Genomic DNA, 21,554 nt, shown 5'->3' on the forward strand with positions numbered 1-21,554 from the left:
TATGCAGTCTTGCCTGTATCTCCTGCCTCCAATCCTCAGGTGTTAACCAAAACAGAATCCGCGCCAACACCACCACCAAATCGCATGTCGGTTTGGCTCTCAATGTGAATGAACTGGGAGTGGCCTACTGCCCAGGTCGGGGGATAGGTTTGTTGTTAGGTTACCGAGGGTGAGTGTAAGCAACTTTGACGGTGGCAATCCAAATGATCAGGAGTGTAGTAGAGCAACTGCACTACCATCCAAGCCAAGCTCCGGGTGACTCCCGATGTAGTCGCGGGTTGCCTGATCTCCCGCATCTCGCGGGTAAACTCTCCAAGAGTGTCCAAAGCACTGAAGTACCACTCCAGTCTGTAGATCCAAGCAATGAACCTGTCCAAGAAGAGATCCACGATCCTCTCCCCAAGTCCATGTAGATGCTCCTATGTAAGCAAGTGATCTGACGTGTCGAGGTTAAGTGGTATGTGTGTGTCCACCCAAGATGGTGGTGTCTTCTCTAAGAATGTTGGAATCCCATATGCCATGAGCATGGCCATATCTCGTGTGAACTCCTCTGATGAGTGCATAGGTGTGTCCAAAGCAAACCACAAGTCACCACCCCCTCTGGAGTGTGCAACTGCCGAATGATGGCTGGAATGAATGGATCTCCCAAGGATCGTACGCCCGTAGATGATCAAGCCGATGTCGAAGATACCGTGTACTGCACCACTCACTGAGAGACCTCACGGACCACCTCCAAGGGGTGTCTTGTCAGGAGCTAACTTCATTCTCTGTGAAAAACATAAACCATGTGGCTGCTGTCCACCCAAAAACACAACTGCGAGGTGATGAAAACGCTGCTGTCCAGCTATTTTCAGCGTGCTCGTACGCTCCCGGCGGGGTCCGGAGCGCTGTAGAGGAGTATGGGAAGGGTGGTGAATCACTGTCACTGCCCCAGATGGGCTGAAAACAAAGAAAACAGCAAGGGGTAATGGCTGAAATCTATAGATTTGAAGAGGAACTTCGACGGCAAGGAACCGAATGCCAAGGCAGGGTAGGTGGTGGCAAGATCCAGGGTCCAGAAGCTGAGCGTTGCTCTCCTGCTGCAAAAAAAGGAAGCTACCCACAGGTCCCAGGGCACCAAAGAAAGAAAAAAAGAGAATCAACTGGTAGATCAAAGATTTCCCTAGACCCGGGATAAGATTTTTGAAGCAGATCAGTATGATCTAGATTTAGATATTGATTTTGCCAAGGTGCACGAGGCTCTTGAGAAGTCTCAAGCACGGCATACAAAGGCAGCTGACAAGATTCAACGCGACTTGCAATTGAAGGAAGATGATTGGCTCTTACGGTTTGAGAAGACACGCCTAAGGAAACGAAAAGGAACGGAGCGGCTTTTTCCAAAGTTAAGAATGCGATACTATGGCCCTTTCCAGATTCATGAGAAGATAAATCATGTATCCTTCGGGCTGAAGTTGCCAGATACTTGGAAGATTCGCAATGTGAGTCTCTTGAAACCTTTCAAAGGTGACGTGCCAATTGACAAGGAACCTAAGGAGCAACCTGAAATAGAAGAGAGTGAGGAGATACTCGTTACAGAACAAATACTGGCTCACAAGGAAAGGAAAGTAGAAGTAAAGTGAACGGTGGTTCTTACTTAAGAACTATCCGGCATTCAATGCGGATGGAGGAGGACCTAGCAGATACTCCTCAGATTTGTACCTTAATGCTTTTGGTAGCTTTGGCTATTCAAGAGTTCCCGGAGATCAACGGGTTGAATTTAATGCAGGCAAGACTGCACAAGAGGGGAGTTACTCCGCTCCTTTGTCACAGATTGCCTGGATGGAATAAAGTCACTGATTTCCCTTTGGACTTCAGGAATACTGATGTACTGACAGATTCTATTGGACGACTTTATGAAAGAACTACTTCGACATGGGAATTCCCGAAAATGAATTTGATTTTTGTGCTCACTCATGTGATTGTGTTGAGTGCAGGTTTGCAAGACGGAATGGCTGCAACATTTCGGTCTTGCGAGACTATGGACATGATCGCAATAAGGATTAGTTAATTTGACATCAGTGAGGTCCTATGTGGATCTAGATGCAATTGCTAAATACGTTGCAAGGAATCATGGTCTTGAGAATCTCTATACACATCATCGCAATAAGAATTAGTTAATCCGACATTAGTGAGGTCTAGGATGGATCTAGATGCAATTACTAAATATGTTGCTAGCAATCATGGTTTGGATTTGGAATGAAATTTTCTATGATTGATTTGATTTGAATGAGATGTGAACGTTCAGTGATTGTCATCTTTGTGCAAGTGTTGGATTTATGTCGTCTAGTGCGTCGGTGCTTAGATTCAGTGTCTACTGAACTGGTTTATGGCCTCTGTATGTTTTGCAGGCATAATCGAGGGAGATTACAATTCTTTCAAGAGGGGGGTATGCCACAAAATGATGAGGTTGGTAGCAATGCCCGGACGCAAATAGCTGATGATGTGGCGGCTGTACGACAGACCTACAATTTACGCTGACAGCAATATGGAAATCTTGAAAAATGCACTAACATGCTTACATGGCAGGCAATACAAATTTCTGCGTTTTGTGCTAGCATGTGCTGACGTGGCATACTGTACGGAATTCCGCAATTTACGTTGACTGCTTTTTGACAGTTTTTGGGCCTAAAAGCTTTTGGGACAATTTGCTTTTGAATTAACTGTTTTTGGGCCTCTGCTTTTAGGGCATCCCTTGTAAGAATAAATAAGCCCTAAGGGCCTCACTCTTCAGGGCATCTGGACGCACAGTCTAAGAGCAGAGGTCCCTCAGGAGTTGTGCTTTGCAATGATTAATGAAAAAGAAATACAAAAAGGGGCGCTAGACTTTGGGGCCAATACCTCTAGGCACGGAACTACGTCGGGCTGTGTCGACTCTCTCTCTCTCTCTCTCTCTCTCTCTATTAAAGTTCAATGATTATGAAGTTTCTGTTTGTGTCTTGCTATTGATTTCTCGCTTGGAGTGTCCACGCCTGTTACATCTCCAGTGTGCAATATGTACCCAAATCCATTGCAAAGATCTGTACCAAGCAAGTCCCAGTACTCCAAGAAGAAGCTGGGAGTCAAACCATCCTCCCCTCGACAGCTACCTCAGGGGAGTGCTCTTGAGGGCCTCATGGAGCTCCTCTAGCTGGAGGGGAAGCTCTAGCCCCTGACGCATCTCCTCAGTAACAAGGCAAGGCATCTGCGCCCAAACCTGCTCTCTGCATGCATCCTGACACTCTGACTGAGGCTCACCTGACAACAAATCTCAGTAAAAGCCAGTAGCAATTGCACGAATATCCTCAGGCTCTAAAGCAACTGACCCGTCGAGTCTCCTCAACTGGCTGAAAATGGTGTGCGCATGGTGGAGACTCACCGTCTCAAAGAACTCCCCAGTAACTCTGTCACCCACTTGGGTCCACTAAGATGCCTGTCGATGGAAGGCAAACAAATGACACCTCTCCTCAATAATAGCTGGCTCCAGTTAAGCCTGCTGCAACTGCTCCTCCAACCAAGGACTGTCTGGGTGATGCTCCTGCATCCTCTGTAAGGAAACAATGCCCCGTCGCAAAAACTTCTCCTCCTTCCTGCCTGCAGCTAAGCGAGCTGCAGATTCCTGGAGGAAGAAGCAACTAAGCTCAGCAAGTCCATAGGCCACTCTACCAGCAGGGGTGTCCCGCGTATCCAAGCTCTCTGTCCAAAGTGTCACCACTCGCTCTCTAAGCTCTGGATCCAACAAATTCCTCTCAGGGATGCGCAGCATCGTGCTCCCCCTCCTTTGTCTGTTTGTCACAGTGAGAATCACTGGTACATGATCGGAAAAAGTAGTCCCTGCTGGAATGCAAACAGATCCACCCGTGTCATAGATGTGGTCACGGGCGTAGAAGCGATCTATTCGAGTTAGATTCACTCCTCCTAATTTGCGGTCAAAGAGGGAGAAAGACAAGTTGTCTAGGGGCCTCACAAAGCCTGAATGCTGCCAAACATCAGAGATCCTCAAAGTCATACATAGACACTCCCAAGCTGCCAACTCAGCCCCGTGTATAGTAGCATGGCTACCTCCAATCCTGTCAGAGGGGTCCTCGAGCACGTTAAAGTCTCCCCAACACACCACTGCTTTGTATGCGACAGAGACTCTACAATATGAGACCAAAACTCTGCTTGTGCACTTGCCACATTGGGCGCACATATGTTCACGAAGCCCACGAGGCAACCCTGAGCTTGCATAGTAATCCATTGAACCCTGCTGGCACAATAAAACCTTTGTCCACCATGGCCTGTTGCCATGAGTTCGCAAGAGTCATACATACCCCTGCATGGATACCACTAGGTCCAAATGCAGCTGACCAGAATGTCTCATAGCGACCATGCAAGATTTGACAACATTGTCTAATGCGGCTCTCACAAAGATGATGCTCATGAAGCATAAGAATATCAATCTCACCACCCACAAGACTTCGCTGAAGCTCCTGACGCAACTGACCTCGCTGGCGCTGAAACTGGGTCCTCCTAATCCCTGCACATACCATGGGACAATCCTCATGGAGTCAGTGAGAGAAAACCGATGCTGCAATAACAGCCAATCTCGCTATCTTCGAGGCCCGCTTGGATCGGGAGTAATCTGCATCCGAGTGACCCCGAGATAGATGTGATTGTAAAGATTGTCCAACCCAGGCCCGAGAAGAGCATGCCGTCCATCGGGCTACATCCTCCATCCAGGAGTCCTCATGTATATATACATAGCATGGTGGGCTCTGTGTGTCAACAAAGAAGTGTACCACAATGTGTCTACATCCTATTGTGTCCAGAAGTGTCACCGAGAACTTGGCCAACAACCACAGCTCCCATGTGGTGAGAGAACTCAAGAGGCTGAGCCTAAAGCCAGTCCATCACGGAGTCCAGAGTCCACTCAAACTGGTCCCTGCCACACAGAGAAAAAAAGAAACCAACTAGTGTGTCCAGGGCCTCTATCCCTCTAGTTGCAAGAAACAATACATGGACTCTGAAGCAAGCCGCCTCAAAGTCTAGTGAAGAGTCTCCGAGGAAATGTGTGAAGTCGTAGGCAAAGAAGTCCCACCGGCGACGGATGTCGAAACTCATCAATCCTCGAGGGACTGCGGCAAAGGGAGACGTTTGCACAAGAAGGGGGGTCCGCAAGAAAGTTTGCTCCTTTCTCGCTAGGCGGCTCGTGGCAATAGTGCTGCCAAGAGACCTCCTAGCAGACAATGAAGGTCCTGTCCCTTGAGCCAACTGTGGGGCAGGATCAGGAGAGGGTGAGGAAGCGGGGGGGCTAGTGGGTGGAATGGGAGGGGAGGAGGCGGCAACGGGGGAAATGGAGGGAGTGGGGGAGATGGAGGCGGGGGGGCGGTGGGTGGCACCGGGGAAGGAGGGGTTGTTGATGGTGAAGCCGAGGTAAAGGGTGAAACTATGGCCTCGTCCTGCTGTACAGGGTCAAAACGGTTCCCTGTGTGGGAACCCACTGCTGCTGGCCTGGTGTAGGGCGACCACCGGGTGGGCTGAGCTTGCGTGGTGGTTCTTGACGGCGATAGCCACGGACCTGCTGCCCTCCCTCCTTTGCCTGAACACAAGGATCGGAGGAGGGATCTACCTGAGCTTCCTGTGTCTCTGTCTGTTGTGCCGAAGGTCTGGGCCTCCTCCGTGGACAGGCCTTTGCTAGATGGCCCATCTGTCAACAAATAAAGCACTGGTTCGGGAGGCCCGAATACTCCACATTCTAGCGGAGCCAGCCACCACTCACCTGAGGTGGTAGAACGACGTGGTGGTCTTTGACAGCGACGGCCATGGACCTGCTGCCATCCCTCCTCTGCCTGAACACAGGCGAGGAACACCAGTTCGGCCACGGACCATGGGCCAAACTGGTGTGTGGTCCTTGACGGCGACGGCCACGGCCACGTACCTCCTGTCATCCTTCCCCTGCCTGAACACCAGGCTCGGAGGAGGGATCTGCCTTAGCTTTCTGAGTCTCTGTCTGCTGTGCCGAATGTCTAGGCCTCCTCCATGGACAGGCCTTTGCTAGATGGCTAATCTGTCAACAAATAAAGCATTGGTTCCGGAGGCCCGAATACTCCACATTTTGGCGGAGCCAACCATCACTCACCCGAGGTAGTAGAATGACCTTCGGGAGGGTGTGGGTATACCAATTGCCCTGGCAGCTCCAGAAGTTGTCAAGCGAGGTGTCTCCACGACAGTCCCAATCTCCAAACCAATCCTGAAAGGAGAGAGAGGTACTATGTCACAAACTAGGTGGCGTGGCATGGCCTTGGGCATGTGGCGACACACCCCGGTACACAGACACCTGTGAAATGCGGCAGACCTCCGGATTTCACGCTGAGTACTGACATGGCATGCTGTACGGAATTCCGCGTTTCCCGGCGCAAATTGCGACAGCTGTACGGACAGTTTTTCTCTACGCAAAAGCTGGGCAGATTCTACACAATGCTGACTTTGGCAGTTTTGAAGCTTTTGGGGCTATTTGCTTTATTTAAAAAGGCTTTTAAAATATGGCAGCTTTTGGGGCTCTGCTTTTAGCATCCCTTGTAAACTTATAAATAAGTGGGCAGGGCTCCCACTCTGCTGAGCATTTGGACGCAGAGTTTGAGAGTGAGACCCTCCCACTCCCTTGTACTTTGAGCACAAATTTAATACAAAAAGAAATACCGAAAGGGGCGCCAGTCTTTGGGGCCAATATCTCTAGGCACGGAACTCCGTCGGGCTGTGTCGAATCAATTGTGAGCTGTGAACTGTTTTGATGTGAATCTTTGCTGTGTTGCGGTAGAATCTTGATTTGGAGTGTCCAAGTTTGTTACATACTCTCTCCTCAGGCCTGGGAAGTACACTGAACATCTCATCCAACTTATGATGACAAATAGAAGAAACGGCTGCCACCTGTGGTTCATGAAAGGGCATTTGCCATACTTTCTTTTCCCCAGCTACATACACAAGCTAGAAATGGAATTGAGAGAACAAAGTTGCCTCAACTCCTTCTCAGACAGCTTAGCTCGAGTGAAGGAATATCTCAATACTCTGTCATGATCTATATGCACAATAAAGTCTGCACCCAAAAAGTAATACTTCCAAGAGATAAGAGCATGGATGACTGCCAATAGCTCTTTCCCATAAATCTGTGTAAGCCGCTCAGCTTAAGTGAGCATTCTACTCTCATAGGCTATCACATGACCCTCTTATTGAACAGCCCCAGTGCTACTTCCATATGTAACACAACGAATCTCAAAAGGCTAATGTAAATCTGGCAACAAAAGAACTCGCCCTGTAGTGAGCTTGTCTTTCAGCAAAAGGAACAAAATCATAGAAAGGAGCTGCGGTCTTTGCAAAAAGCCTAATGAAGCATCTGTAATATAAACACAAACCCAAGAAACTCCCCGCATCGTGTACATTCTTGAGGGATGGCCAATCCCTAATGACTGCCACCTTGGCTGGATCCATCCATACCCCTTCCATACACCTTCCGGAGAAACCATGTGTCCCAAAATTGTATCTCCTACTAAAGAATTCAAATTTCTTTTCATCAATCACAAACTAGTGAAAAACTGGTCAACGGTGTCACCAAGTAAAATCCTACCAAGGAACTCATTCTAAACATGTGGATCCCTATAGCCCATCAAGTATATCGGATCCCTATAGCCCATCAAGTATATCGTCCATCTGTGGTTTGTTCTGATAACATGCCTCCCCTTGCATGGTGGAAGTTGGTGAAGGTTTCGCCTGTATGGTCAATAGACGCTTCTAGAGCCTAATGGAGACTGGTGGTGGTATTGGGTCCTTCGTTCTCAAAGACTTGAACATAGCGCTCCAATTGGCCATCGGGGTATTTCTATCTCACTCCGGTGCAGCTTTTTATGTTCCAAGCGACTACATCTTGTAGCGGGGGCAGGGGTGCTAGTGAAGAGTGCATTTCTTGGATGAGTGTATGTGGTGTGTGCGCACGCATGCGCAAGCATGTGTGAGCCTAGTGGTGGTTCCTAATTTGGAAGCCCTGCCCCCACTCTTGTACCATGAGATAATAGTCTTGCACAGGTTGCAGCTGTAGCCTGGCCTTGTTTTATTGCACTCTCTCTGTCTCTCTCACTACTCCTCAGATTTGTCCTTTCCTACTCTCCTGTCTGGTCAGAGCTCTAGTCTTCCGCTGCCTCTGATTGCTGAGGTTGTGAAAAAGGGAAGAAAATGCGAAGATGCAATTACAGAATTTCATAGCTCGACTTAGAAGGCTCAACATAGTCAGTAAGAAAGCTGAATTTGACCTTCCACAAGGGTAGAGTTAAAATTGAAGGATGGCCTAGTTAGAATGCAGGACAAATAGACACAAACAACTAGGGGCCATCGACTGCACTCTAAGGACCTGTGAATCTAAAACAAGAGTACAAATTCTAAAATATGCAGCTTACACGAGTACAAATAATTTGGTACAAGGCAGGCCACTCAATATAACAATGCCGGCTTAATCAAGTCGGTAACTTACAACTAGAGCAGCCTTTCCTTTGCTGTCTTCCTTTTCGCCAGTGATGTACGCCATGATGAGAAGTTCGCCACCCTCATTTCGTAATTCCAATGCTTTTTGAAGCCCAACCCTCAAAGAGGGTTGCACCAAAGACTTCACATGCTCAACAAAACAGGGTGATTTCTCAGGACTGTTGGGGAATAAATGTGGCATCTCCTTTGATAACAGTTGCACTGATTGAGCCAATCGCTCCATATGTCTCTCCCACAAGAGTATATTAGATGCATTGTTTGTCGAGCGAGTAGTTGTATACGCTCCTGTAAAACTTCAACATCTTGAGCAAACCATGACGGCACGAATAACAGAGACAAGAGACAAGCTGAAATAAACATGACGCACTAATTCTGGCTTACTCTGGTTAATTTCAGCATCCCAAGGTGTGCGTGCGTGCGTGTGAGTGTGTGACTTCAAATGCAATCGTGATTCTGCAAACCTGGGGGCTGCGACCGGAGGAAAGGGAGAGGAGGGCCAGGATCTTGTAGCTGCAACACACCTTTCCGCACTAGTACATTCCACGCCATTGTCTTCTATCACCTGTCCACACTAGCTCGTTGAAATGTTAATCGTGAACTTACAACAATGTGTGAAGATGAAAAGTGTTGTCTTGTATGTTGCATGGAAAAATGAATGTGTCCTTGCCCTATCATAAGATGACACGTGGAATTAGAGAATGTGACGTTGACGAAAGCAAGTAATTCCTTAATGACGACTACTCTTCCTTGGTTGGCTTTGTCATAGTAGTTGACGTGTGAATTGGTGTAACTGTGTAAAGTGGCCATATTAGTTAATGTATAAATAGGAGGGTACAATAAGTTTTTTCTAAACAAAAAAGATATATCAAAATAAACATGCAATATTTTGTGAAACACATTGATGAAATGAAAGCCTCATTTTTTGAAATAAAGCATGCATGCAATCTATAAACCAAGAGAGAGCACTAACCTTATGAGTTGTCTTTACTCGAACGAGTTTGTACGACAAAACTCTCGCCTTAGGAGCTATGAAAGGAACAGAAAATCATCAATTAAACTAGTCATACTAAGAGAATTTTAAAACACCATAAAAAAAGTAGATAGTGTAATGTCTATGTGACTGCCATACAAAAGTATGGTGAAGAGTTGACACAATTTCTCTCTAAAATATATAAGAAACAAAAGTCGTACCTTGCCCCATAGTCCATTTCCTACTATATAGTCATGGTATTCAAATACAAAATAACGAACCTGAATTTATCTCTAATAATTTGATATTGGCATTGTAGTTTAGTCACGTTGTTATAAGTGCGCATTTTCACCACCATTCAATGTGAGAAAGAGGTGTAAGTTTTATAAGTTAAATCATAAAAAAAAATACACAATAGCTACCTCCAATAATTAAAAATTCCAACATAACTGATATCATTGCACATATGATAAAAAATTGTATTTGCTGTAAATAAAATTGCTTGATTTGACAATGCACTCAACCCTCCATGATGGCTAGAAAATTAAAAAAGACATCTAATAGGTATTGCTCAGGAACTGTGTGATCATAAACTTCGAGGGAAACCAAAAACGAGTACATTTGACATATATATCGACTAAAGTATTGCCAAGCACATCATGTTTCTCCAACAACCCTTTGCTAATCGCGAATTTACTCACTTGTGTGAAGGTCTTGCATAAGAGAACATGCCTTCAAGGTGCAAGCATAGGTGATTAAATTTGGAAAAAGGCCAACCTTTTGCATCTAGTTGAAACAACCTGGAGTCATGTTGGGCATATCCTTCAATCAAGGCGTTGCGAAGACACGACATTTCAGAAAGAAAGAACTTTATGTGCTCTCATAAGGCCTCCATATTTTGCATCCATATAGATCAAAGCTTTTGTCACAAGACGTGGCATAATGACTGCCAGCTGAAGTGAGATCTCAGGGATGAAGTGGCATCATGGTACACACTGTTGACATGTCTTTCGCAAATCGCGAGGTTGCAGACGTGGCATATTTTATAAATAGCTTTTGGGTGTCCTATTTTTGGAAAGGCTTTTCAGGACACCAACTTTCGAACATGTTCCTTTTCAGGTCCAGTGCCTTTATAAGGGTGCCTTGACATACAAATGCATGGTTACACATCGCAGAGCTAGACCCTCCCACAATTGAACTCTACGAATATCAATACAAAAAGAAGTACGAAAAGGGACGCCAGACTTGGGGGTCAATTGTCACAAAATAGTGATGTGGCAGGACATAAGGAGACTGGCCGCATTTTACGTTGGCTGCTACTGACGCGACAAATTGTACGGATGTGCAATTTTGGCGCAAGCTTTTGGGGTCATAACTTTTGGAATTAAAGCTTTTAGGAGCATCTTTTGGAGGAGGCGCCCTATTTTTAGGAGTCTTTTGTAACCTTTATAAGTGTGCCCTTGGGCCACTACACAAAGAAGCTAGGAGAGCTTGTGGAGAGTTGGACCCTCGGGAGTCGTATTCTTGTGATCGAGCATAAAGAAAGAAATACCAAAAGGGGCACCAAACTTTGGGACTAGTGCATCTGGAAGTGGAATTCCACCGCTTCATGTTGACTCTCTCTCTCTCTCTCTCAATCGGACAGAGACAACATCCCACGCCTATACGCTTGCAGGAAGATGAAGAGCACTCAAATCCCAATGAGGAAATAGAAGTCGCTTCTATTGTTTTTTGAGATTCGAGAATTAAGTGTTAAAGTTCTTTTAGTTTTGTTTGTGTGTTATTGAAGATTCCATCTTGTGTGGCCATGCTGGTTACAGTGGTATCAGAGCTCAGCCAATTCTTCTCCTACATCACACATGGGTTCCAGCAGCGAATCCGACCGAGAAAAACAAAGTCCTACTACTGTTTTGCAGGAGGAAGATGAGAATCCCAACTTCAATGGTGATACAGAGATGTTCTTAAGACGGAAAATGATGAGGGCAAGCCTGCAGGAGGGTAGGGTCTTGATAGAAAAATCAAGCAACAACTATAAGTGGACACTTGTACTAGGTGATTTCTCAAGTATTTGAAGGATCCAGAAGGCACTGAGTACCTACAAAACCAGTCAATTCCAAAGTTCTATGGCATATGGCAGCAGGTCGTCAAAACACCACTCAAGTCGGTAATGAAGATTCAAGTGTAGAAAAGAAAAGTCTTTGTTCCAAGGAAGAGTTTGATTGAGCTCTTGAGCTCAAGATCAGCGAGTTGATGAAATCTAAGAAGCATTAGTAACACCCACAGTTTTGGGACAATTTTTGGCAAGAAGAAGAATCATCTGCTACAAGCTTCATAGTACGACAACATGGAGAATAAGAAGGGGCGAAAGGAGTTCAAAGACGGTGGCTGAGCATTTAAGATTTATACTTTTTTGGACTACAAGGATTCTGATTGAGCTCTTTCTTTCATTCAACAATTTGACACTGCTTTTTCTGGAGGCAATTTTATGCAAGCCTCTAAAGTGAGAAAGGCGGCATCCTTTCTAAAAGGTAATGCTCTCACATGGTGGTCCACTCTTCTGCAAAGTGCCAACCAAGTGGGCTGACACTACAATTCAAGGCCAATGTCACTACTGCCTAGAATCATCTGAGGATGTGGGCAAGATGACATTTTGACCACCTATTTTGGGATACACTTTTGGCAATTGCTTCTTTTCGGAAGGTGTCTTTTATGGCACACATGGAGTGGTATTGCTGCTCATTGCCCAAAGAGATCTGACAATGTTGCTTAAAATAAAAATCCTCTAAGCATTCAACAACTTATGGAGCATGTGATGGATAGCTTTTCTATGTTTTCCAGCTCTTTGACATATGCTACAGACGAGCCAGTGTCCGAGGCATCAAAGAAAGATTCTTCCAAAGAGGAGAAGAAAGACAAAAAACATAAGAAAAAATGCACAGGGTCTAAACTGACAATAGAGCAATGTGTGCCCAATACTACAAGTAGGGCAAGTACTATAGCTGTGGAGAAGTTGGGCATATTCTTGCAAAGTGTTCAAAGAAAGAAAAGGAGGAGAAGCTTGAGGACAAGCCATAGAGAGTTTGAAACCAGCCCGTGGGGCGGTAGGCTTTGGCTTGCACCCGAAATTCTTCACTTTAGACACACACATAGAGCACTTTGCAAAGGTAGCCTACGACAGGAATGAACACTTCAGCGCGCACATGGCTCGGAAGCTAGAATGCTCCGAGCAGACGTTGACAACCTGTAGGCCCCAAAATTGGCACCCCTTTCGGTATTTCTTTATTCTTTTTAAGAGGGTAATTACAAACAAGAGCCCTGGGAATTCTTTGCCTGTATCCAGCTAGATACCACCTGTTCTGGTAAAATTTCGGCAAACAACCCCAAAACTTGCCCAAAATCAATTCCCCTACTGGAACTCACTTCCATTGGCATAAATCCTTTGATTTCTGCCCAAAAACATTAAATTCAGCTAGCTGTATTTATTGGTTTTTGCCCTGTTTTCAGTCCCAAACAGTCTCCGAACTGTCCTCTATCAGTGGGGCACTGTTCCCAACGGTGGTGCAGCCAAAGTTAGTCCGAGCTAGAAAGTGGTCTATGCCAAGCAAAGGTTGCAGGCAGGTGCAGTGCAGAAGGCTGAGGTAGGTACCAAAGTCTTGGGCAGCCAAAGGGTAACGGTAATGTATGCTCAATGCGGTTTTTTAAGTCAAAAGAGCTGCGGGATGGTCCAGATGGGATGGCAGATGAAGGTGCCCGAAATGCCAAGTCAGTACTCTAGAATGTAGTGTTCAGTGTACTCTAGAAGCCGGTCCAGACGGCTCGTCAAACGGAGCCCCGATGCTCAAGATATTGCAGGTCAAAGACAGAGTGTGTAGCAAATTCCCGACGGGTAGGACAGCTAGGGACAGGTGCCCCAAGCTCATGTTAGTGGATGCATGTGTAGAGCTCGAATTATGGGGCATGCCTATCTTCTCGAATTGCGAATCGGAGCTCTGGTTAGCAAGTTATGGTTAATTAAAATTTTTCCGAGGGCTGGGTTTGAGCCCACTGGCCCGCATTGGAGGACGCGCCATCTGGTGTTTTCTGGAGCTCGCCAGGTGTTTGGTGGATAGTGTGCATCATGTGGAGCTAGCATAAATCGACGGCGCGTCAATCGGGTTCTTGGTCAGTAAGATATGGCGAGTCGAAGTTTGTGGCAGGTGCTAGAGAGGACAATGCAGACGTTTTTTCCAATTTTCGGGCTGTTGGTTGGAGGCCACGGCAAGGTCTAAAGATGATGGGATCTATGACGGTTCAAAGCCAACGTAGTGGAATTTCGGTCGAGCCTTGCGGCTTGGAGATCCAACCCTGGAGCCATTACAAGAGCATGGGGAAGGTGGGCAAAAAAGGGAGTTGATGAAGGTTTTTTTGGAGGATTTTCAAAGCATTAAGGCTCAATGGCTTCACGAGCTGCCACGTGGCCGCAGATGAACCCATATGCAAGGAAGGAGGCCAGGAGCTTGGTCTTTATAGGCTGGGCCGTGAGATGGAACTAGTACACAAAGGGGGAAAGAAGGGAGCTCCCTCACCCCATGGCGATGGCGGCCCTGTCGTGCGTTACGCAGGCGCTGCGCGTGGGTTTTGGTCGGGATGGGCGGCGCGGTGGCGCGCGCCCGAGTGAGGAAAGAGGAGGAGGCAGTGCCCCGCTGATTACGTGGCAAGCGCCCTTAGGGGCTCGTTCCCGTGCCCGCGGCCTTAGGGCCCCAACTTTTTTTGAGGGCAAGTACCACCTCCCCCCCACCCAATAGCGATGTCGCTATTGCAAGTCTAGGGGAGGGGTCCCACAATGAGATGAAGCATTCCACGGCCGCGAGCAAGGATAAGTCAAGGCGGTGTCCCGCGGCGGTAGAGTAAGCCACAGAGAGAGAGAGAGAGAGAGAGAGAGAGAGAGAGAGAGAGAGAGAGAGAGAGAGAGAGAGAGAGAGAGAGAGCCCGAGGGCAGCCATGTGGACCGAGTGCAAAGGGGCCCACTTCAAGGCAAGGCGAGCAAAGACCGGGCAAAGGCAAAGACAAAGAGAAAGAGTCCGAAGGCCACATTGTGCAAGCAAGGGCAAAGGCAAGGCCAGGACCAAAGAGAAAGAGAGGAAAGAGAGAGAGAGGAGGCCGGTATGAACCGGACAAGAGCTGGTCAAAGGGTAAAAAGGGGGCAGAGCAAAGTTAAGTCTCCCCAAAGGGATAAAAAATGAAGGAAAAGGAGAAATAATAAAAGTGTTTAGGGGCAATAGCGATGTCGCTATTGCACCCCCCCCCCCCCCCCCCCCCCCCCCCCCCCCCCCCCCCCCAAAGTGAAAGAGAGAGAAATTGAACACATGAAGCAAGGCGGTTACCTCCTCCCAAAGATGCCAAATTGGGATGCCAGATGGTCAAAAAATGAGGGTAGTTTCCAAAATTGAAGACCCCCCCTATAAAAGTCAAATTTTCATCAAATTAGGGGCTTTTTCCTGGCTTTTTGTACCGTTTGAAGCCTACAAAGTGGAGCTCTTTGACAGAGGAGTGTGCCTGTCAAAGCCCTTTGTATTTTCTTGTGAAAATGGCCATGGTGATGGTAGTGGAAGCCTGTGTACATGTTTGGTAAAGTGCAATCAAGCAATTGTTGCCCGGCTTTGTTGTTGTTTCCCCTTCCCCCGTTCTCTTTCTCCTTCTATGGTGTTTCCCCTCGGTGCCGGTTGTGTGGAAGTGTGCCCCCCGGACCGATGGTGTTTTGTGTGAGAGAGTGAGATTAAGCGGCTGTGTGCGTGTGTAAGGGTGGAAACAGACCGTGACATTAGGTGTTCTTTGTGTGGTGGATTTGTGGAGTGTGAGCAATGGAAATTGAGTAGGCAGTGGTCTGCTAGTGTGAAGTGTGTTTTTGAAGTTGTTTTCCAAGAGGATAGGGGTGTTGTGGATACCCTGAGCTATAGAGAGGCCCTCGTGTTTGTGCCGGGTGTGTTCCCCCATTCCCCCTCTCCATCTTCTGGTGCCTGTACGGAGGATTATGCTGATGCTCCTAGTTCATGTCAAAGTGGTGATTTTGGTGATGCCAAAGGTACGGCCTTTGAAGAGTAGGTGCTGCTAGTGATGGCTTGGACTGGATTTCCCATTTTCACTGGAGTTGAAGATGCGGAAATCTTGCTTACGCATTGTTCGTATTGAAAAGTGGTTTATCAAGAGGAGACGGTGCGGTACAGGTGTTCCCGCTCCTGGTTCGTGGTAAAGCTAGGCTATGGTTCGATAGCATTGGTGATAAAGAAAAGGCAGATTGTGAAGCCTTAGAGGCGGCTTTTCGAAGCAGATTTATTGCGGATGCGCAGCTCGACGAAGTAAAGCGAAAGTTGGACGGGTTGAAGCAAAGCTTGGAGGGTGATTTTCAAGCGTTCAAGTGGGAGTTCAAAGCCCTATTGGGGAAATTGATCAAGGTAACTACTGCAAAAAATGCCAGTTTTTTAAAGTTGTATAAATTCATGGATTGCCTGCATGAGCAAGTGCAAGATAAAGTAGAGATAGATGGCCCGAAGTCGTATGAAGAGGCAATAGCTCTAGCGAGAGGGCGGCCCAAAAAGATTTTGAAGAAGCCCGAAATTAGGCAGGGTTTGCCAAGTGCAATGATGCCAAGGCAGTGTAATGCGGTGATAGCCGCGCCGCAGGAGGTACAAAGAGAAGTGCAAGTATGAGAGGAACCAAGGGTTCTTTGGCTACAGAGAGACAGGGTGGTTCCTATCCGAAGATGCCGGCTAGAGCAGTTCCAATTGTGGAGGAAGTGCAGGTGGTTCCAGAGTGGACAAAGGAGGTGCTGTCAAGTTCGAGTGCGGCTGTAGAAGTTTCGTTGAAGTGTGGTAAAGACCAAAGAGTGAGGTTTGCAGACGAGGTCGAAGCGGTGAAGCTAGAGGAGATTCCTTAACTTGAAACCGAAGAGGAGACTGGGTCGAATGACAGTAGCTCTATGGACGCAGATACGAATTGGGAGACCGAGTCGTCTGAATCCAGGTATGATGAGTTTGACCTCTTACATGTGAGTGGAGAGGCAGTGAATATGTATGTGCGAGGAGCATCATAAAGTGCAAGCCGAGGTGCCTAATGAAGACCAAGTAGAGCAGTCTAGGCCTACATGTGGTGAAGAGCAGGTAAAGCTGATGTGCAGTGCCATGCTAATAGCCATGTTGATGAAGGTAGCAGTGGAATATGCCATAGTGGTGCAGTAGGTGAAAAGTTTTGCCAAAAGGCGTAAAGCAGTCGAGCCCGTGGAAGAGGACGAGGGTGAGGCGATAGAGAACGAGTTTCTCTCTTCCTTGGCAGAGCTTGATGATGCAGCGGTAGAAGAGCAAGTAGTTGCAATCGACAAGCAAGTGGTGCTTATCGACCTTGAAGGGCCAATTGGAGAGTAGGAGCTCAAAGATGTTGGAATTGAGTGCATGGTAGGTGAGAAAGGCAGTGCGGAGTCAAAGTTAGAGGTGCTTCCTATGCAGTCAGTGCACTCTATGACAAGTGATGCAGATTCCAAGGCGGTGTCCAAGCTTTATAAGGAGGTCTGTGAGTGGTGGTTGAAGGGAATGCTAATAAAAGCAGCTGTGCAATGTGCCATTGAGCAGGTGCAGGATTTGCTAGATGAGGATATGGCTTTACATGGTTGGGAGGGTGAGTTAAGTATGTCAGGTATGTCAGGTCTATTTGGTGCGAGTGACGATGCAAGTATGTCTTTGGATGGTGAGCACAATGGTGATCCATCTGGTGTTCTCGAAGGTGTTTGGTTGCGAGTGGGCAGTTTGCCAATAAGTGCTTGGAGTGGTAGAAGCATGCTGATGGCAGTTTGGCTATGCAGTTGGATATGTACCTTGGTGTGGCACTATGCAAGGGAGGGTGCTGCAGGTGGATGGAGAAGACCACTGCAAGGTGTTTGCCCCAAGAGGTTGATGATAGGTAAAGCAGGGGGTTGGGCAACCCGCATGAGCAAAGACAGCGGGTTACAGGTGCCAGTTTATGTACATATGCTAGGTGGTTTTGCAGTGTACAGATGTCAGAGAGTTTGTCTTTGATGTGCAGTTTTTTAGTGCAATAAGCCCATGTGTGTTGCTAATTGGACTATTTTCTTATTTTTAATGATTAAATCTCTTTTTTAGGATATTTTATTATGTGCACTAAGAATTGTTAAAAAGATTGTAGCTACAGGATCTGCCATCAGGAACGGACAACTCTGATGTGTCATTTGATGGGTGACGGTAAACATCGCGAAGGAGTTTCCGTAAGTTCGGTGGAAAGGGCTGGTTTACGAATGCCTCTGATGCGTCACATGATGGGTGACGGGTGCATCAGTAAGGGGGCATCCCGTAGGCTAAGGAGGAAATCTGAACTGAGTAAGAAAGTACGCGTAAGAACGCAAGCACAAGAATAAAGATGGGTTCAATGAAGTTTTTTTACGAAAAGCAGGAATAGTCGCGGGAGGACAGATGTTTTCCCGCGAGGAGTCTGTGTCTGCATTGCATCTGTGTCGTGTCCTGCACCCGGGGACGCCTGGAATGTGTCCGTGTAGCATTGTTTTCACTAACTGCGTGAGTTTATAAAGTTTGAAAAGGTTCACACTTTATTTTATAAAGTGATTGGTCACTTTTAAGTGACCAGCCCTTTTATTAATAAAATAAAGCAAGCAAGGCCCTTATGAAGAAAACCAGTGCTAAAACCAAGGCAGGGGGCTGATTTGCGATCTCTCTCTCTCCTCTCTCTAGAAACCGCGATTTTCTCTCTCCTCTCTCTAGGAGCGCCAAGCTCTGCTTTTGGACCCCTATTCCTGCGGGGTGTCAGACCCTATAAAAGGGTAGCCAACGTTTCAGTTTGGAAGAGCCGGAAGCAGCAGCAAAGCACCAGCGCTAGGGTTTTGGAGCAGAGTCTGGCGACGGAAACTGCAAGTATTAGCGTGACGACTGAGTACGGAGGTTGATTTTCGGAGCAAGGAGTGACACGTATAAGGTGTTGATACGCATTGAGAATTGTTGCTCTGTGTGGTTTGTTTTGCAGGAATCTCCCGTCTTACGGGAAGGCCCTTCACGGGAAGTACGGCTTCACGCCTAAGTCCCTTAAGGGAAAGCACGGCTTCGCGCCTAAGTCCCTTACGGGAAGGAACGGCCTTGTGCCCAAGCCCTTTACGGGAAAGCACGACCTTCGGGTCTAAGATTACAGAACGGAGGGGTTTCCTTGGGTTCTCGTGCTTGTATAAGAATTCTCCCTGAAGAAAAGAATACTCTTAACCGGGGGGGGGGACCAACCCATCTTCTGGTCCCCAATACTGTGTCGATCTTCTCCCTTCTCTCATGTTTTCAAAGAAGTATAATTTTCAGATTTTCTAAGTGCTCATGTACGCTCCCGTTCCGTGACAGTGGTATCAGAGCGAGGACTCCTCTCTTTCTCTACAAAGAAGGACGATTCCGGGAAGAACCATGTCGAGCCAAGGGAGAAGCGTTGAAGAGGAGCTTCAACAAGTGCAAGCTTAGCTTGCGGAGTTGCAACAAATCTTACTGTTGCGAGACGTCCAAAAGCTTTTGGGCGGAATGAAGAAAACGAATGGAACTGATGTAGCCAAGCATCCAGACAACACTATTGGCGTGAGACCACAGGAGGCAAGAGAAGAAGAATGTGCCGAGGTGCACAAAGGATCTTCGGATCGGAATGAACGGCCTACTTTAAGGAAAGGCCAGGAAAAAGCGCTCTCTTTGCTAGACGAGAGCAAGGACATCTCTATCTCATCTCCATCTTACTCTCTTGATTATACTTCTACTTCTCGATCATCTCGTCAGAAGAAGGAAGCCGCTACTACTGCTACTACCCTACATCAACCTAAAGATAAGCCTCGATTCAAGAAGCATGGTCGCAAGTCTCAACATCGCATGAGAGTCTTCAAATCGGGCGACAAGGACATCAAGTTCGAAACCTACAAGGGACGGAGAGACATCTCCAAAGCACTGTCCTTCATCAGACAGTTTGAAGTCGCCTTTACCAATGGGCACTTCACAGAAAGATCCAAATTACGCCATGTGGGGATGCACCTCAAGGAAACGGCAAGTAATTGGTGGTTAGCCAAGATTCTGGAAGGTTCTAAGGCCAGAACTTAGGAGAGCTTCAAATCTGAATTTTATGAACAATTTCTTCCACCCGACTTCGAGCAGGACATACGGAAGGAATGGGACTGGCTTGCCCAAAAGGAACATGAAAGAGTAACAACTAATGTGGACAAGTATTGGTCGGTTCTTCTGAAGGTCACTCCCTTCATGAAGATTGCCGACGAGGAAAAGAAAAGAAAGTTCGAAGCGGGTCTCCAACCGCAGCTTCGAAAGAGTATGAAGGTGTATCCGCATGATACTCTTCAGAGGATGATGGAGTCAGCAATCATTGTTGAGGATTTGCACTCAACTGGGACGCCCAGAAAGATGGAGCATAGCACTTACCGTGCAAGACAAAGAGGGGTCTACAATGACCAAGGGGGCCAAGAAAGAAAACGTCCTCCATCGACCGACGATGATCATTCTAAGAAGCCAGAGGGCACTGGCAAGCGAACTAAGTATCTTTCTCCTACTCAACTTCAAACTTTCAGAGAGGAAGGAAGATGCTTCTACTGTGGCGAGAAAGGACATATGAAACCGGACTGCCCGCTAAAGCCGCAATGGCAAGAACAAGCCTCTACGAGGCAAGAGAAAGCATGGAAGGAACCCACACCACCAAGCACGAACTCAATTCCAGATGTTCAAGGAAACACAGAAACAGAGAAAGGGAAGCGTCAACTTCTGAAGGGCTGGGGGTCTTTGAACAACCAACGAGTACTGATCGTTTATGATCCAAGATCCACGGATAACTTCATCTCCCTGGATACTGCAGAACGTTTGTGCCTTACACCGGCTCAGCTTGGCACACCGGTTACATCCGGATCGGCATTCGAGGGGTTGACAACCAATGCAACTCCCGTGCAAGGACAACTCAATCTTCGGATTGGCGAGTACAAGGACCGCGAATCATTTTTGATGGCACCCATCGAGGGATGTGATATCATCTTGGGTATGCCATGGCACTTTCACATGACACCTATTCCCGATTATGTGGAAAAGACCCTCACTTTTGATCATGGGGATAAGAAAATAAGGATTCAAGCTGATGCAGGAGATTGGCAGTTCCCAATTGTAAGCCATATCTCCATTAAGAAAGAAATGAAGAAGTGTCTTTTTGCTTACTTGGTTTTTGCAAAGGATAAAACTAGTAGGGACTCTCTCTCTAGTCTGGAAATTAAGCGTCTTCAATTTATTGAAAAGTACAAGGATTGTTTCACGGAAACACTTCCTGATGAACTCCCTCCGGTACGCCCGGAAGATCACCGTATAGATCTCATACCGGGTAGCTCACCTCCCAATCAACCCCCTTATCGGGTGAGCCTTGCTCAGCAAGAGGAAATTTTGAAGCAAGTCAACAAGCTTCTAGAGAAAGGGTTAGTACGGCCCAGTGCTTCACCCTACTGCTCTCCAGTTCTACTGGTGCAGAAGAAAGATGACACGTTTCGAATGTGCATAGACTATCGGTCTTTAAACAAGATCACAATCAAGAATCGCTTTCCGATCCCTCGGATTGATGATATACTTGATAAGTTGCAGGGTGCAAGTGTCTTTAGTCGCATAGACTTAAAGAGTGGGTATCATCAGATACGGATCGCCCCTGAGGAAGTCCATAAGACTGCTTTCCGCACAACCTTTGGACTATATGAATTCTTGGTAATGCCTTTCGGCTTGACCAATGCTCCTGCAACGTTCAATCGCATGATGGACCGCATTTTCAGCCTGTATCGAGTTTTTACGGGAGTATTCTTTGACGACATACTCATCTTCTCTAAGTCAGAAGAGGAACATCGGAAGCACTTGGACTTAGTGTTTCAAGAATTGCGAAAGCATGAGTTGCATGTGAATGCAAAGAAGAGCGAGTTCTTTCTCTCTGAGATACACTATCTCGGCCATATAGTCTCTCACAATAATGTGAGTATGGATCCTGCCAAGATCCGAGTGGTAGAAGATTGGCCTAT

At 47.0% G+C, this 21,554-nt stretch overlaps 1 protein-coding gene across 8 annotated transcripts in view; it reads right to left on the reverse strand.

The window, feature by feature from the left end:
* The window catches only part of LOC147455664 (D-aminoacid aminotransferase-like PLP-dependent enzymes superfamily protein), a 55,255-nt gene that overhangs the window by 3,820 nt on the left and 29,881 nt on the right, over positions 1-21,554 (reverse strand). For 6 of the 8 annotated variants that reach the window (XM_086514398.1, XM_086514397.1, XM_086514394.1 and 3 more), the window contains 3 exons: positions 9,497-9,552; positions 8,988-9,088; positions 8,516-8,811 (listed from right to left, as the gene is read on the reverse strand). In XM_086514398.1, coding sequence (XP_086370524.1) covers positions 8,516-8,811; positions 8,988-9,075 — 384 coding nt within the window. In that variant the 5' untranslated portion in view covers positions 9,076-9,088; positions 9,497-9,552. Of the gene's footprint in view, positions 1-8,515; positions 8,812-8,987; positions 9,089-9,193; positions 9,317-9,496; positions 9,553-21,554 lie in introns of all 8 variants that reach the window. The other 2 variants (XM_086514399.1, XM_086514395.1) reach the window with 1 other exon arrangement.

The sequence above is a fragment of the Adiantum capillus-veneris genome, chromosome 6 (assembly GCF_014529385.1).
Source record: "Adiantum capillus-veneris isolate H3 chromosome 6, ASM1452938v2, whole genome shotgun sequence".
NCBI classification, from domain to species: Eukaryota; Viridiplantae; Streptophyta; class Polypodiopsida; order Polypodiales; family Pteridaceae; genus Adiantum; species Adiantum capillus-veneris.